General features: G+C 34.3%; 1 protein-coding gene across 7 annotated transcripts in view; it reads right to left on the bottom strand.

Moving 5' to 3' along the window:
• SCLT1 (sodium channel and clathrin linker 1) overlaps positions 1 to 19,156 on the bottom strand; it is a 134,379-nt gene that overhangs the window by 77,889 nt on the left and 37,334 nt on the right. For 6 of the 7 annotated variants that reach the window (XM_081811873.1, XM_081811872.1, XM_081811868.1 and 3 more), the window contains exons 6-8: positions 13,987 to 14,122; positions 8,219 to 8,341; positions 626 to 696 (exon numbers count right to left, since the gene is read on the bottom strand). In XM_081811873.1, the coding sequence (XP_081667999.1) occupies positions 626 to 696; positions 8,219 to 8,341; positions 13,987 to 14,122 (330 nt within the window). Of the gene's footprint in view, positions 1 to 625; positions 697 to 5,797; positions 5,864 to 8,218; positions 8,342 to 13,986; positions 14,123 to 19,156 lie in introns of all 7 variants that reach the window. The other variant, XM_081811875.1, reaches the window with a different exon arrangement.

Below are 19,156 nucleotides of genomic sequence, written 5' to 3'. Positions count from 1 at the left end.
TTTTTTTTTAAAGATTTTATTTATTTATTTGACAGAGAGAGAGATAGCGAGAGCAGGAACAGAAGCAGGGGGAGTGGGAGAGGGAGAAGCAGGCTTCCCGTGGAGCAGGGAGCCCGATGTGGGACTCGATCCCAGGACCCTGGGACCATGACCTGAGCCGAAGGCAGACGCTTAACGACTGAGCCACCCAGGCGCCCAAGTTGCCAGATTTTTAAAAACCCTCTATTGGCTTTGTCTTTTTCCCTGTCTCACTTCCCCACTCCTCTACTAGTGCTCCCTCGTATTACATTTAAATAAAGTACATGATTTGACACCGTTTTCTCAGGGTCTGCTTACTGGGGAATAAAAAATATGTGCAGAAAAAGTATTTCTAAGAGAACTGATTTTCCTCCATAAGCACTGGTTTTACCTTCATGGAACATCCCTTCACATACATATTATAGTTGCCTCCTCCTAACCATCTTGATTTCAGTCTTTTCTGGTACTAACAGATCATACATACAGAAAGCTATGGACAGAAGCCTAAAAGGGAAGAAAAAATGCTCATGGAAAAATTATGGCATCATTACTTACTCTGAAGAAAAATAATTATTAATAAAATAATAAACTTAATTTTTGAAAATACCTGAGTTTTTTTCGGAGTCGCTCAATTTCCACATTTTGTTCAGTTACTGTTTTCAGAAACTGTTGGTTAGTCTGCCACAAGAAAAAAAAATAGAAACATTCAGTATTAGAACACTTAAAACTACATCTTTAAAGATTAACTGTAGGGTATATAAGTAGAAAAAAACGGAGTCATGATAATGATTAGAGTTTTTGACAGTAAAATATAACCTTGGCAATCCTTCCTTGCCTTCACTTTACTACTTCAGTGGACACCTGCTTCACTTCAAACTACCTGCAACTGCTTTTTGATGTCTATGGTTTTCCTTGGCCATTCGAGCCTTCTTTGTTTACCTAACTGCACAGAAGATGACAGGTGCTGTAGAATTCATGTCCCCAGCCTGTTCTGGAAGAGCTGGATAACAATGACTGAAGAGAACTGGTGTGTAAATATCCCAAACTCCTCCTGTGCCCCATGATGGAGTAAGTCTGAGCCTGTTCTACACTGGCTTCCAGAGTCCACTGGTAGGATTAAGTTTCAGTTACCCAAGGTATTAATTTGCATGATTGTTAGAAACCCTTTGGCTGCCTTCTTTTCTCTTCCCAGTCTCACTTCCTCATTCCCCTACTGGTGCTCCTTGGTATTATCTCCTAAATAAATGACATGCATTAGAATCCTTTTCTCAGGGTTAGCCTGAGAAGGAACCTAACAGAAGATACTGAGGCAGTCTTCGAAGTGTAGAAAAAATTTTTCTAAGGGAATTGATTTTCTTCTCTAAGTGATGATTTTACCATGAAGGCACAAAATCCTTATCCTTATCATCTTTATCTATATACCTATGGGCAATGTTATTTAGACTATAGTTACCTCCTAATCGACAGTCTTGATTTCAGTTTTTTCCTATCCCAACAGATCATGCATACATCTTTCCAACTGCCTCTCCCGGAAGCAGTTTTCATTGTGCTTCTCTCATACTCTACCCAATCTTACGGACTTCATATTTTTAATACACTATTTTATTTCCCTCTGGAATTGGAATTCGATTCTGCCATCATCCATTCACTTTAAGACAGAAGTAATTGTTTCCTTTCTGCACTCTGATAAAACTTTATATGTACTTTTACAATGCACGCTGCATTATATTCAAACACTAAATTTAAAGTTCATAGCTACAATATGAGCCATTTTTTGAAGACTACCTTCTCCCAGAATTTCCAGTCACTGGCACATGATTTAATGTATTCTAAGTACTTACACCTTTAAGGAATAAATGAATGAATGCCTCCAATGAAACATAAAGAGAGACTGAAGACTGCATTTTTATCTTTATTTTGGGAAGCAGACTATTGCAGACCAGAATTTAGTGTTCAATTCACAGACCACTATTTATTTATTTATTTATATTTTTAAAGATTTTATTTATTTATTTGACAGAGAGAGAGAGACAGCGAGAGAGGGAACACAAGCAGGGGTAGTGCAAGAGGGAGAAGCAGGCTTCCCTCGGAGCAGGGAGCCCGATGCGGGGCTCGATCCCAGGACTCTGGGATCATGACATGAGGCGAAGACAGACACTTAACGACTGAGCCACCCAGGCACCCCTCACAGACCACAATTTAAAAGACCGACTATCACATGCAGGGAAAGAAGGCCAGATAATGAGAGGTAGGCAAATTATACCATACCAGAATAGTTTAAAAAAAAATTGGGTGCAACACTGGGCATGAATCAGGAAAGACATAATGCTTGCAACGCAAATAAACTAAAGGGTTGATTTGAAGACATGAGCTTCTTCTGTTACTCCAAAAGATGAAACCATGTATCAATGGGAGGAAATTTAACAAGATTTTAGCTTTCTTTCTTTCTTTTTTTTAAGATTTTATTTATTTGAGAGAGAGAGGATGAGTGGGGGGAAGGGGCAGAGGGAGAAGCAGACTCCCTGCTGAGCAGAGAGCCTGATGCAGGGCTATGTCCCAGGATCCTGAAATCATGACCTGAGCGGAAGGCAGACAATTAAGCAACTGAGCCACCCATGCCCCAGATTTTAGCTTTCTAATAATCAGAATTCAAAGGAACAGACTCTTTGAGGAAGTGATAAATCTCTTACAGGGAATAGTTAAAGAAGAGGCTAATGATCATCTAACTGAAAAGCATTTAATAAAAGGATGCCTATATCATTTGAGGAAATAGATGACCTTTAATATCATTTCAAATTCTCCTGTGAAATTATCAGTGACTTCAGTCCAAAGTGATTCACAGCTCTGAATTCTTTTGTGTCTGTAATGTACTGTTAATGTTTTATTATATATACTGTCTTGGCTCTAATATAAATAATGCTTGTGTTTTTTACCATTTGGGAGCACCCTAAAGGTAAATGATTTAGAGTGATTAGGAAAAGTATAAATTGGAATTGTGAATTTTAAAAAACCTAGTGTTAGGAACTAACTTGTTAGCAAGCCTAGTAGGGCTCAACGACTGCATCTGAATATGGTGTTCTCTGTCATTACAAAGAAAATTATATGCTATATTAACATTCTAGAATTTGGAGATTCATAAAGGTCCAGGGAAGCATCCCTTTCAATCACTGATCATGATTACTTCATATATCATCCCTGTTTTACCAAGTAGGACACGAGTTTGTGGATATATGCACATTTCTCTTGCAACTAGAGAATCTTTAATAGTGAAAGGAACTTAATATGCAATTAGAAAATATTTTTGACATCAGACGAGATCGGGCACGTTCAGGCTGGTATATCACAGACCTGTACCTCTGAAACAAATAATACCTTATATGTTGAAAAAAAAAAAAAAAAGAAGATAGTGGGCAGGGAAAAATGAAGGGGGGAATCAGACGGGGAGACGAACCATGAGAGACTATGGACTCTGAGAAACAAACTGAGGGTTCTAGAGGGGAGGGGGGGTGGGAGGATGGGTTAACCTGGTGATGGGTATTAAAGAGGGCACGTATTGAATGGAGCACTGGGTGCTATATGCAAACAATGAATCATGGAACACTACATCAAAAAATAAATAAATTAAAAAAAGAAAAGAAAATATTTTTGAGTAATTTTACAGAGATGAACAAATCTCAAAAAAGAATATGATTTCAGTAAAGATAATCTCTAGGAAATGTAAACTCCCATTTTATCTATAGCCATAGTAAATAAACTTGTACTTTCATGTACCATTCACATCAGGGGATTCTACCTTCTGTAGGTTACAAATGTGCATTGGTCATGAAGGATATTTACTTCTGTACACTCATCAAATGATTGTACATCTATAGGGACCTATTCACTTAATCAGCTTATTCGTGAAATCAGAAAACTTTTTAATGAGTACTTTTCTTCAAGTTTGATTTTGACTCAAACTTGCTCCTGCGACTATTCTCTGAATGCTCTTTGAGATGCACAAGATCTTTATAATCACTTAACTGTGTCCCTTCACATTTAGCAGTCTTGTTTGATACCCAGTAAGTACTTTATTTTTTTTTTTAATTTTATTTATTTGACAGAGAGAGACAGAGAGAGAGGGAACACAAGCAGGGGGAATGGGAGAAGGAGGAGCAGGCTTCCCGCCAAGCAGAGAGCCCGATGCGGGGCTCGATCCCAGGACCCTGAGATCATGACCTGAGCCGAAGACAGACGCTTAACGACTGAGCCACCCAGACGCCCCCCCAGTAAGTACTTTAAAAAAATGCTTAAGTTTTGGGGCACCTGGGTGGCTCAGTCGTTAAATGTCTGCCGTCGGCTCAGGTCATGATCACAGGGTCCTGGGATCGAGCCCCACATCGGGCTCTCTGCTCCAAGGGGAGCCTGCTTCTCCCACTCCCCCTGCTTGTCCTCCCTCTCTCACTGTCTCTATCAAATAAATGGATAAAATCTTTAAAAAAAAAAAAGCTTAAGTTTTAAAATTTCTCTTACCATATTCCTTTATTTTAACCACCAGCATAGTCTTTTTGTTCTTTACAACACGACTCTTTCATCCATCTTGTCACTTCTTTATCACTTTTATTGTACCCATCACTTCCTATTCTTAGTTTTGGCTAAAATCTGTGAATTCTTGTGCCTTAGAAATTTTAATTTTTTTTCCTATGAATACTCAAATATTCGTTTCCCCTGACTTTCATCAGAATGATTTGGGGTTGCTTATATCAAAATAGGGTCTCTATGGTATAAGATACCAAAGGATTATATAATCCCTGCAATTCTAAGAGATATACTGAAAGAACGAATAATTGTTATGTGAGGTTAAGCTATTAATTTCATGCAGAAATATGATTTAATTATGGATATCAGTCATTTTGTTTTGGAGTACTTTAATACTATTTAAAATGTCTAAGAAGTATATTAGCAAAAATTTTAAGTAATTAGAAGTAACAAGTGAAATAAGGTGAAATTTAATAATTTTTTACATAGTTAAAAGAGAAAATTTTGAAAAGTAGAAAAAAATTGGATAATTTACTTTTGATGGCACAACTCCACTCCTAAACAAAGACAGTTTCATTAGGTACTAACAAGAATGAAGAAGGATGAAGCAAAATGAAGAAAGGAAAGAGAGGAATTACCTGGATGTCATAATTGTATTACTCAACAATGAGGTAAAATAAAATTCCAAAAAGAAAGGAAAAGGAGAGAAAAGAAAAAAAGAAAAGTGAGAGGAGAAAAAAGGTAAAGAGCAGAACTAGGAAGGCTAATTATCACATTTCTTTTAGAAAAAAATTAAAGGGAAATTTGGATGTATCAATTAATACTGATGTCCAGTCAACTAACAAATGATTCTTAAGGTCCTATTATTTTTAAGAAACTGGGCTATTCATTTAACAGTTCCACAATTCTTATCATATACCTACCAGCATACTAAATGAAATACTAAGAATAAAGCATGAGTTCTACTCTTGAGAAGCTCACAGTCTAGATTACTCTCAAGAGATCCTACCGAGGACCCTGAGATTACTAATAGATTAGGTGATATTTCAGAAAGATGTTAGCTTTAGATCTCTAGTAAGTATTGTGAACATTGTCATGCTACTGAATGTGAAAGGAAAAGACAGATAAAGAGAAAAGAGTACCACCTACTTATTTTCATTTCACATACATGGGCTTTTTTGTTATTGATTTTTATTAGCATAAATAAATATTAAAGTCACAATCTGTTTATATCAAGTACACTAAACGGATATTTTCACTTAACCATTTCTATGTTCTCATTAGTTACATGAAGTTGCCTGGTCAATTGTTGAAAATTGGTCAATTGATCCTACAGTAGGAAGGTAGAGGTGTACATGAATAGCATTCTGTTTACAACCCATATGTAAAATTAACCTAAAATCAAGTCTAAAATCATTATGACTAAGTCTAGATGAACTTAGTTGTCTTCTGTTATTGTGTGAATTAACAATTGAAGAAATAAGTTTTTTTTTAAATGACTACAAAATTAAGTAAGGTGACAATGTAGAAACAAATGTGGCTATTTATGTTTTATGTAAGGCCATTATTTCTAGAAATCATTCTATTAGAAATAGACATGCTGGAGAGACATTGTACAATATTGAAAAACTACATTCAAACTGACTCAAAAACTACAATATAAACCCTGGCACAGAAATTATTGTTTCTCTCTCCCCTTCTTAAAAGTCTCATAGCTTGAAAGCCCAAGTTTCAAACTGTGTGATTATCTGTTATGATCCTACTAAACACTGTATGTGCAGGTGACACAAAGCTGGAAGGGGCTATTAATATGTTGGATGACAGAATTAAAGACTGACAGATAACTGGAGAAATAAGGACAAAGTATTATTTGTAAAGGCTTATACAAAAAAACCTAACTGCATAGCTACAGTACAACAATAAAGGTGAAAAAAATACCACAGGACTTAGTTGATTGACCTAAATGGGGAAACAGCCTCAAAGAACTTACTTTTTTTAGAAATAGTTTCTTAGATCTCACAGGTAAAAGCCTTTTCTTTTTGATAAAATGCCATGTGTGTATGTGTGTGTGTGTTTTTAAAAAAATTTTTAAATTTGAGTATAGTTGACATACAATGTTATATTAGCTTTAAGTGTACAACATAGTGATTCAACTTCTCTATACATTATGCTATGACTCACTGCTAGTGTAGTTACCATCTGTCACCATACAATGCTATTACAATATCATTGACGATATTCCCTATATTATGCCTCTTATTCCCATGACTTACTCATTCAATATCTGGAAGCCTATATCTCCTACTCACTCCCCTTCACCCATTTTGTCCATTCTGCCCATTCCTCCTCCCTCAGAGGTAAAGGTCTTGCCCAGACTACATATAGGTTATTTTCTTTTTTTTTTTTTAAAGATTTTATTTATTTATTTGAGAGAGAGAGAATGAGAGAGCACATGAGAGGGGGGAGGGTCAGAGGGAGAAGCAGGCTCCCCACTGAGCAGGGAGCCCAATGCGGGACTCGATCCCGGGACTCCAGGATCATGACCTGAGCCGAAGGCAGTTGCTTAACCAACTGAGCCACCCAGGCGCCCCATATAGGTTATTTTCAAACCAGGGCATATATAGAAAAATCATTTTGTAAACTGCAAAGCGTCATGTAAGTATTATTATGACTCCTTTAGGTAGAAATTCCCAATTATGATGATAGTAATAGGAACATTCATAAACTGGATTTGAAAAGTCCATAAATGAGAATTGAAGTAAGGAGTGATAACCAATGTATTTAAACATCTGCCTTCTCAAAATCCATAGAAAAGGAATCAGAATTTGGACTACTCCATAGTTTTCAATGTTCCCAGAAGAAAAAGAACCAATGGAAGGATCAAGGAGGCAGATTTTTCAATGGAATGGATCGTCTTCTGAGATAATAAGTTCTTGTCAACAGAGGTTTACAGCAAAAGCTTAGATGTCCACTTTGAAAGAATACAACTTCATTCTAGCTCTGAATAGAAAGAATGCCTTAATAACCAATAAGATCTCTTCCTATTGTAAAATTCTATTCTGATTAATTTATGCTAAATACACTTGACATCCATTTTATTTTATTTTTAAGATTTTATTTATTTGACAGAGAGAGCTAGCGAGAGAGGGAACACAAGCAAGGGAAGTGGGAGAGGGAGAAGCAGGCTTCCCGCTGAGCAGGGAGCCTGACGTGGGGCTCGATCCCAGGATCCTGGGACCATGACCTGAGCTGAAGGCAGACGCTTAATGGCTGAGCCACCCAGGTGCCCCCACTTGACATCTATTTTAGAGATAACTTTAAGAGTGTTAACATTTTCACTTCACATGGTGTTGTCATTATATTTGAGCAGGTTTCTTCACTGGCCATAATCTAATGAATAGTTCCTGTCATAAGCCAATATAAAAGCTTTGGGGGTCCATTTATACAGAATCATCATATAGCTGCTTCTTAGAACTAAATATAGCTTTCATTGATAATCACATTATAAAACCTAATGTATAGCAGGCATTGCTGTAACTGTCCAAGAAATTTCTAACCAGCAAAGATCTATTTAACATACATAACACAGTAGACACTTAGGCATTCCTCTTCAAAACAGAGTTTCTCAAGAATGAAGATATACATGAAAACTGATATACAAGAAAACCATGAAACCCAAGATTACCTTTTGTTTTTGACTTTCAACTACATGAATCTGGGCCTCAGTCATATGTTCCTGGTAAAGTCTCTGAAGTCTGTCCAGCTCCTGAGAAACAGTCTGCCAGAGTTCCACAGCCTGAGTTTTTTCCTATAAAACAAAAAGAATCAAGAATTCATTAAATTATTAGCAGGCTATTGCATAGTACAAATGAATCATACTCGTTTACAGAATGAATTCTTGTATATAAAGTCACAAAAATAAAAATGGAACTTGGGTAAAGATGGTATAGTTGTAATATTTCTGATGTTATACACTTGATTAATAACAATTCAGAGAAGGGGAACTCAGCTGATTAAGCACCTGACCTTTGATTTTGGCTCAGGCCAATCTCAGGGATGTAAGACAGAGCCCCGCATTGGGCTCTGTGCTGAGTGTGATGCCTGCCCAAGATTCTCTCTCCCTCCCTCCTCCTCTCCCTCTCTTTCCCTCTAAAAAAACCGAACAACAACAACAACAAAAACACCAAAATCAAATAAAACAACAACAAAAAAGCATTTCAGAGAATAAACCTAAAGATGAAAATTCCTTATGTTGAAATTTTCTTTTTATTCAGATTTCATAGCTAAAATTTAACTCTTAAATCAGAGATATGGATTTAAAGCACTATCTTTGTTCCATAAGAAAATGTAAGCCTTGGAAATTACTAAAGAGAATTGCCCCTGATAAAGTACAAGATTTTTTTCAGATTGTAAAAGTAATAAATGTTGTAGAAAGTTGGGAAAAGACAGCAAAACAGAAAACAAGAATTACCTGTAATTTTACCATCTGATAGTACATACTGCTAGTGTCTGGGTATAAGCATCTTTATAAATTTTGGATGTATTCATGTTTTTAAATGTGATTTTGGAAGAGAATTTTGTATTTCTGTTCTTTTAACAAAATTGGGAATCTTACAGTGTACTATTTGTACTGTATTATTTTCACTTGGCATTTTATATTCAGAGTTTTCTCACATCATTAACTATTCTTTCAACATAGCAAGTCTCAAAGTGTGATATAGGGACACCTGAAGTCAAAATTATGTTCATTATAATATGAAGACATTATTTGCCTTTTTCACTCTCATCTTTTCAGGAGTGTACACTGAAGTCTTCCAAAGTTTATATGATGTGATGTCACCTCTCTGATGGGTATTGGAATGTGTTCTTATGCTCCCATTTGTTTTTAAAAATGTCTCAGTTTTAATCTATAATATGATAAATACTGATATATATATAACCCACAAAAAGAGAATTCTTCGAGGTCCACAATAATTTTTAAGCATCCTGGAGAGGGGTCCTGAAACCAAAAAGGGTAAGAAATGCTAAGCTCTTAGGTACAGAGCATTATTCTCTTTTTATTGTCTAAAAAGAAAAGTGGAGCAGGTTTTGGCCATTTGCTGAGGGTTCCTCAGCAAGTTGTTGGCTGAGTCAGGAGGAAACATTTACCTCTTTGTTTCTAAATCCCAAACTTTTAAAGATTTATTTATTTATTTATTTGAGAGAGACAGAGAGAGAGAGAGGGGTAGGGAGGGGCAGCAGGAGAGGGAGAGGTGATCTTAAGCAGACTCCCCACTCAGTGCGGGGCCCGATGCAGGGCTTGACATTGGGCTCAATCCCACCACCCTGAGACCATGACCCAAGCTGAAACCAAGAGTTGGATGCCCAACTGACTGCGCCACCCAGGTGTCCCAAAAGCCCAAACTTTTGAATCCCAGGTCAGAACTAAGCCACCCTGTTTTAGTAAGAAGGTAACAAGGTGTAGTGAAAAGATAAGCATTTTAAGAAGATAGTGAGTATATATTTAACGTAAATAGAGGTTCATGAGTTTTAAGGAGACTATTACTGAAGTATAACATGCATTCAGAAAACACACAAACCATGAATTTTCACAAAGCGATTGCCCCTATGTAACCAGCACACTGTTCAAGAAAGAGCATGTTATTACTAGCACCTAGAAGCCCGATACCCCTCTCTTCAAGATACTACTATTCCCTCAAAATAACTATGATCCAAAATAACTATGATCTTCAAGATACTATTATTCCCTCAAAATAACTATGATACTACTATTCCCTCAAAATAACTATTTCTACATCATCAATTAGTTTTGCCTAAAACTTACATAGTTTTAAAACGTGTAGATGAACAGAATCTGGAGCCATAAGACTTGGATTCAATCCCTGATTTTTGGCTGAATGATCTTGGACAATTCATTTCAATTCCATAAAAACATTTTCTTTTCAGTAGAATGGTCAGAAAGACACGTCATAACCTCAAAAGGTTGCAGTTTTACAAACCTGCCTGATGGTAAGAATCATCTGGACAAATAGAAAACCAAGAATCTCTAAAGCAATGGTTCTTATAGGACTAAACCATCAGCATTACCTCAGAACCTGTCAGAAACACAAATTATTGAGCCCAGACTTCTTGAATCAGAAAGATTCAAGATTCAAGATACCCCTTGGGGAAGGAGAATAATAATCTCTATTTCAAAAAGCCCTTGGGAAATTATAATGCTCAAAAAAATTGAGAACCAATGTACTAATATAAAATTTTTAAATGGTATAACCCATCATTTGAGAAACCAATTTAAGTGATTCCATATTGTTAGATTTTTAAACTATTTCCAATTTTCATTATCAAATATAATGGTATAATGAACATATTTATCCATCAATTTTCACATACAGTTTCTTAGGATAGATTCCTAGAATCTATGTGATATCCTAGTCTAATTAATTGATCAAGGATATAACGTTTCTTTTTTTTTTTAAAGATTTTATTTATTTATTTGACAGAGAGAGAGAGAGAGAGAACAAGTAGGCAGAGAGGCAGGCAGAGGCAGAGGGAGAAGCAGGCTCCCCGCTGAGCAGGGAGCCCGATGTGGGGCTCGATCCCAGGACCCTGGGATCATGACCTGAGCTGAAGGCAGCGGCTTAACCGACTGAGCCACCCAGGTGTCCCTGGATATAAACGTTTCTAAGGCTCTTCCTGCCAACCTGCCCCCAGAAAGATTCTTACAAATCACATTATCATAGCAGAACAAAATACTCCAAACTAAAAATATTTAGTTAGGTACTCAATATTGTGCAGTGTTATCAGCTTCCAAGGCCATTACATTTGCTTTACCCAGCACCTTTTGTACTCAATTTTAATTCTTTATCTTGCTGGTTAGTAATGATGATGATAAAAATAATACATAAATTTATTAATTTACATGTGTGTTAGGCATTACATTAAGTGCTTTATGGGAATTTCTGAATTACCATAAGAACTCCATGAGATGAGAATTATTATAATCTCCATATATAAATGAAGGTAAGGTAAAAAGACATTTCCCAAGATCACAGAGCTACAAATAGAGAACAAACTCAAGAAGTTTGACGAGAGGTTTTTTTGTTTGTTTTTTTTTAACAAAAGCCTGTTTTCCACGAAAGCAGGAACCAACACTCTCTACCGTATCCTCAACAATTAGCACAGTGCCTGGTATCTAACAGACATCTAATTAATACTTGTGAAATAAATGAAGATATCTGAATAGTCAATTTCTTTATGCCCATCATTTTGATAAAGCATAATATAAAAATTATTCTATTTTTTTACTGTAAATTGTATTTAACTTTTGTCTCTTTGGTTTGGATTCAACTAGTCTTCATGCATAACACAAAGGTCTTTCAATTTAGTGATGGATACCAAAATAATTTTATGTGTTTTATCACACCTTAAAAACCAAATAAACACATATGAATAATAAGCAGAATATTTGACATTACTATTTTGATACTATTGAGTTATTAACATTTTCTATTATTTATACTTCATAAGATACCTAAACTCTCATTCAGTTAAAATTTTATATTTATTTACAAAATACATTACAGATTTTGTGGGAAATTGTGTTTATAACCATCAGCTTTTTCCTTTTTGACTGCTCAGAGTTGGACCTCATCAATTTCTTCTATGAAGTGACTGATCCAAAATGTAGCAAAAAAAATAGGACCATCTTCAGAGAAATAATATGGGGTGGAGCAAGATGTAGGAGAAAGGCAAAGAGAGGGTAAGGCAGGAGGAGAAAAAGAAGGAATGAGAGAACAAATTTGGTTTAATAAGAAAAAAAGAATAAGTAATTTTGAAGTTTTAATAAAATTTAACATTGGAAATTATAGCAATACAAGTACTGCAGAGAGATGCCTTTTAGAGACAGGGTTTTGTTTTTGTTTTGTTTTTTGAAACTACAAATCTTATCTAGTTTTCATTCCACTTCCTTTAAAAAAAAAAGGTTTTTTCAGTTTTATTGAGGTAGAACTGACAAATAATCATTGCATATATTTAAGGTATATAACAGAGGATTCTTTTACATATGGTCTATCACAATCTTTTTCCAGAGTAACAAGAATTGCATATTGTGCACTAGCTTTTGATAGATAGCCTGTTAGAAAGCCTTCATAAGTCTTAATTAAATTAATTTCCATTTATTTCTATATAAACATTTATAAATCCTTTTTGATAATATTTTGAACAGAGCTCAAACTAGAGCTTGAAAGTTGGAAAAGTCCGAAAGAGCATGCTTTCTCGTTTTTTTTCCTCTATTACTTTTTCAAATTCCTTCCCTTTACACATGAAAAAATAAAATCAGTGTTAAATACATGCTCCTTTATCATGGTAAATATAGCCTGTTTAAATCCAGTTTAATTTAATCAGGTAATTATCACTTTCATAAATATAAGAATTCAAAAACTAAATTTCTAGGGTATAAAAAATGATTTTTCATGGATAACTATAAAATCAAAATCACAATAAGGAATTTGTAATCTCCATTTATAAATGAAGAAACTGAGGCACACAGCTAGAAAGTAGAACAGAGATTCAAATCCATATAAGATATGAGATGCCTAGGATATAAAACTGTAAATTAAAATAAAATTCCCTTATGTACAATCACAAATTTCAGTGTTGAAAACAGGATATATATATATATATAAAATATATATATAAAAATATATATATAAAAAATATATATAAAAATATATATATATAAAAATATATATATATAAAATATAGCTTCCCAAATATTTCAATTACTACGAGGGAGGAAAAAAGGAGAAAAAGTAGTACAGAGAAGAGAAGTGTAATTTTTGAAAAATATAATTCTATAATCTTTGAAAATTGAGGAAAATGCCGTATCAGAAGAAAACACAGAAAAATGAAAAATGTAAATTTAGGTGAGTGGATGATTATTTTTTTCTTTAAAAATTTTCTTGGGCATTAAAATATATTTTTTAAAAGATTTATTTATTTATTTTAGAGAAAGAGAGTGCATGCATGCATGCATGTAGCCAGCTGGGGGAGGGGCAGAAGGAGAGGGAGAGAGAGAATCTCAAGCAGACTCCACTGAGCATGGAGCCAGATGCAGGGCTCAATCTCATGATCATGACCTGAGCCAAAATCAAGTCAGATGCCCAACCCACTGAGCCACGCAGGCACTCCTGGCATTAAGATATTTTTATAAGACATAAAAATGTCAAAAGATTTATGATTCAATTAAAATATACATTTGGTAGCTATATTTTTAACAACCAGGGAGGGTATATATTACAAGTTTTGTTACCTGTTAACTATTCTTATAAATTGTAGAAATCAATAAGTACTAATTTTGCTATTCTGTTATTATCATTCATAAATAATGATTAACACAGATTTTAAAAATTCTGTTTATTCAGAATATAGTTTAAAAAAATTTGTATCACTCACTTGATTGGCTAGTTGTAATTGTTCTCGTAGATTCCTAACTGTTTCATCATCTGTATATATATCATTTCCCATGTCTGTGCCAAAGGGAAGGGACTCCAGTTGCTTTTCAACAGCATCTTTTAATTCACTGTGCAACCTTCAGAAAAAAGAGTTAACACAGTAATAATATAAATTCATTTTACCAACAGTAATCACTGTTTCAAGGTAAACTAAATAAACATTTGGGCACCAAAAACATTCTTTAAAAAAAATTTCTTACACAAAAATAATTTTTAAGTAGACTTCAAAAATTAAATAGTTAATCACCATTAAATACTGTGCTATGAAAATAAAAATATAACAATTTCAAATGCATTAAATTTGTCATAATTAATTCAACCATAATTCAGTTTGTCCTAAGGAGATTTTAGTTATTCAAGAAGGTAAAATTCAGATATTACACCCTATTAATTTATGAAACAGGCCATTCAGGAAAAAAATATAACAGTGGTTTTCATCTAGGCAATTAAAAGGAAATGGGATATAAAATATTATAGAATTATTTTCTTCATTGTGTTTCACAAAACTCAGGTAACATCTCACTTAATCCAATTAATAAAAAGAGTTGAATAAAACTGTTGGTTATGAAAGCAAGATGATTAGAGGCTTTAGTTTTCAGCATATTTTAAATAAGCTTGACCATAACTCTGAAAGCCTTAAATTCAAAATTAATCTTAACATTAAATTACAGGTATTTTGTATTTTAAAACAGCTACCAAAAGAAGGCTTTAGAAAGTACATTTGAAAAGACTGAGTAAGTATTTTACTTTAAAATGATACAAACCTAAAAGGAAAAAAATATTTATAGTATCAGAAAAACTTGAAAACCTTTAATGTATAAATTATTAGCAGAAAATGTTATTTATAATAAACACATCTCAAGGTAGTTTCGCAAAGAAACTGCATCTATATATTTAAAATAAAGAGAATTAGGGGCGCCTGGGTGGCTCAGTTGGTTAAGCGACTGCCTTCGGCTCAGATCATGATCCTGGAGTCCCGGGATCGAGTCCCACATCAGGCTCCCTGCTCGGCAGGGAGTCTGCTTCTCCCTCTGACCCTCCTCCCTCTCATGCTCTCTGTATCTCATTCTGTCTGTCTCAAATAAATAAATAAAATCTTTAAAAAAAAATAAAATAAAATAAAGAGAATTACCTACTGTATTTAAAATCTCCTTTGAAACTAGATAAATTCAATTTTAATTTTTAGAATATATTTATTGAAAACAAAGTTCATCAAACACATGAAATTCATAGGTAATTAACCTTAGAAACAACAAAAAAAATAATTACTCCCTAAGGAAAGGACAGAGGTTGCTAATTATTCCCTAGTTAAAAATTTTATCAATAACACAAATGTTCATATTTTAAAACATTTCTAGTATTTTTATTTTTTTGTTTTTATTGTTTTTAATTTTAATTCCAATATAGTTAACATACAGTGTTATATTAGTTTCAGGCATACATCAATTCAACAATTCTATACTTCACCCAGTTCTCATCACAAGTGCACTCCTTAATCCCCATCACCTATTTCACCCATCCCCCCCAACCACCTCCCCTCTGGTAACCATCAGTTTGTTCTCTACAGCTGAGGGTCTGTTTCTCGGTTTGTCTCTCTTTTTTATTCCCCCACTTTGTTCATTTGTTTTGTTTCTTAAATCCCACATGAGTGAAATTGTATGGTATCTGTCTTTCTCTGACTTATTTCACTTAGCATTATATTCTAACTCCATCTAAGTCATTGCAAATGGCAAGAGTTCATTCTTTTTTATGGCTGAATAATATTCCATTGAATGTATGTATACACACACACACACACACCTTCTTTATCCATTCATCTATTGATGGATGCTTGGGCTGTTTCCATAATTTGGCTATTGTAAATAATGCTACAATAAAGATAGGGTTGCATGTATCTTTTCAAATTAGTGTTTCTGTATTCTATGGGTAAATACCCAGTAGTCTAATTACTGGATTGTAGGGTAGTTTTATTTTTACTTTTTTGAGGAACGGAACTTCCATACTGTTTTCTACAGTGGCTATACCAGTTTGCATTCCCACCAACAGTGCACAAGGGTTCCTTTTTCTCCACATCCTTTCCAACACTTGCTGTTTCTTGTGTTTCTGATTTTAGCCATTCTGACAGGTGTAAGGTAATATCTCACTGTGGTTTTGATTTGATTTCCCCGATGAGGAGTGATGTTGAGCCTCTTTTCAGATGTTGGGCATCTATGTCTTCTTTGGAGAAATATCTGTTCATGTCTTCTGCCCATTTTAAATTAGATTATTTGTATTTTTGGTGTTGAGTTATATAAATTCTTTATATTTTGAACTGTTTAGCAGATATGTCATTTGCAAATATCTTCTTCCATTCTGTAAGCTGCCTTTTAGTTTTGTTGATTGTTTCCTTTGCTATGCACAAGCTATTTATTTTGATGTAGTCCCAGTGTTTTATTTTTTGCTTTTGTTTCCCTTGCCTCAGGAGATCTATCTAAAAAGAAAATGTTGCTATAGCTGATGTGAGAGACATTTCTGCCTATGCTCTCTTCTAGGATTTTTATGGTTTAAGGTCTCACAGGTAGGTCTTTCATCCATTTTGGATTTATTTTTGTGCCTGGTGTAAGAAAATGGTCCAGTTTCATTCTTTGGCATGTAGCTGTCCAGTTTCCCCATATCATTTGTTGAAGAGACTTTTTCCCATTGCATATTTTTTTTTTTAAGATTTTATTTATTTGACAGAGAGAGACACAGTGAGAAAGGGAACACAAGCAAGGGGAGTGGGAGAGGGAGAAGCAGTCTTCCCGCAGAGTAGGGAGCCCGATGTGGGGCTCGATCCCAGGACCCTGGGATCATGACCTGAGCCAAAGGCAGACACTTTACGACTGAGCCACCCAGGCGCCCCTCCCATTGCATATTCTTACCTTTTTTTGTCGAAGACTAACTGACCATATAATAATGAGTTTGTTTAAGTATTTCTGATATTTGAAAAAATATTTACTTTATAACATAAAATATAATAAGAGTTTTAAAAAAGACATCCCAAGTCCCAGAGAAAAACCATTATTAATGGTGTGATATATTTTCTAGCAGAATTTTTGCTCTCCATTAAAAATAGACAGATATACCATATTGCTAATATTTTATAACCTGCCTTTTAAACTGTATTACTGAAACATACACATTCTTCCAGATTATAAAATATTTTCCTATAAATACTTTAATGATGGCATAATATTCCATCATTTCCATTATACAAAAATTTGCATCAACTCAGGTAAACCCCCTAGAGTCATTTTAAAATGAAATGAAAAAAATAGTGAAATTAATATTCACTTAGTATACTAAAAACATTAGAAACATTGAGAATTAAAATGTTTTATTTCTTTGTAAAAAAAAAAAACTCATTGCTTATAATCAACAGTACAGTTATAAACAACAAGACAATTAGTATTTTTGCAAAAATTTTTAAAGGTCACAGAAAAATCGTAATTTTCATCCATTGATTATTAAGATCACTTTCCACAGTTTCAGCTTGCATGGTCATTTTTAAAGTCCTGCACTATCAAACACAGCAAGGACTACCTATGTATAGCTTATTTTTGTTTTAGTATCTTAAGTACTTAGGGACGGGGTGTCCAATCTTACAGTTTGCAATGCCTGCTGACTCTTGCCCAACGTGCCCAGATTCCCCAGGTGTTTTATAATTTTGGGTTAGTTTACTGTCCTTTTTCTGACCTCTTTTGCAAATTCTTAGAGATCACTGATTTTTAGACTTTCTTTTCTAATAATGCAGTTAAGACTTTGGATTTCCCTCTAAGCTGTAAGCTTTATTGATTTATTTTCATTATCAACCAGTTAAAAGTATGCTCTAATTTTTCACTGTTAATCCTTTGACCTATAAGTAATATTTAGAAGTTGCTTAACTAAAGAACAGTTGGGGATTTTCTAGTTACCTTTAAAAAAATTGATTTCTAGTATAATTTTCACTGTCATCAAGGAACATAAGCAGAGTAATTTTGAGATTTTAAAAATTCCTGAGTTACTTTTTTGAACTGGTTAATTGTGGAAATATTATATGTGTACTTAGGATGGCTATGTATTCTGAAGGTAGTAGTATTCAATATGCGTCCCTTACAGATTTGTTAACTGCATTGTTCAAATATTACATACTCTTACTTTTTTTTCTGTTTTTTTCAAATTACTGAGAGCAATCTGTTTATATTTCCTACTATCACAGTTTTTCTCTGTGGTTTGGGGTGCCTTTTTAAAAATTCTTGTTATAGGGACGCCTGGGTGGCTCAGTCTCAGTTAAGCGTCTGCCTTTGGCTCAGGTCATGATCCCAGGGTGCTGGGATCGATTCCCGCATTGGGCTCCTTCCTTGGCAGGAACTCTGCTTCTCCTTCTGCCTGCTTCTCCCTCTGCTTGTGCTCGAGCTCTCCCTCTGCTTGTGCTCGAGCTCTCCCTCTCTGACAAATAAATAAAATCTTTTAAAAAAATTCTTGTTATATTTATGTATTGGTCATTTTTCTCTTATTAAACATTTTCTGTCAGGAAAAGTAAATATTTAAAAAATAGTATAACATATTTAAAAATAACCTGTTGTTATTGATACTTTTAAGTACTTCAAAAAAATTTAGTCTGTCTTGCCACTCAGTGCTATAATTGAATTTTTTGATTCTAGAAGAACAGAAAAATTGAAAATTTTCCATTCTGAGCCTTTGTTATTGAGTGCTCACAAATTTAAAACTGTCACATCTTTTGGGAAAAATGAATGTTTTGTCATTATGAAATATTCCTTTTTATCTCTAATAATCTGTTCTGCATTAAAGTCTACTGTGTCTGACATTACCACCTTTCTTTTGGTTAGCACTTGCATGGTGTTATCTATTTTCCATCCTTTTATCTGCATCCATTCTATATTACATTTTAGGAATCTCTCTGATAAGTATATACCATAACTGGTTTCTTTTTTTACTCTCCTCTGATACATCACTTTTAATTGTAGCATGTAATACACTGAAATTTAATATAATTACTGATATATTTGGGTTTATATCTACTACCTTAGTATTTGTTTCTATATGCCGTGCCTATTAGGATTTTCTTTACTTTCATGCTTTTTCTTTTTTTT

Source organism: Leptonychotes weddellii, chromosome 2 (assembly GCF_054177405.1).
Source record: "Leptonychotes weddellii isolate Sample4059 chromosome 2, ASM5417740v2, whole genome shotgun sequence".
Lineage (NCBI taxonomy): Eukaryota > Metazoa > Chordata > Mammalia > Carnivora > Phocidae > Leptonychotes > Leptonychotes weddellii.
The sequence above is the reverse complement of the archived record's forward strand: the minus strand, read 5'-3'. Positions and strand labels throughout refer to the sequence as shown.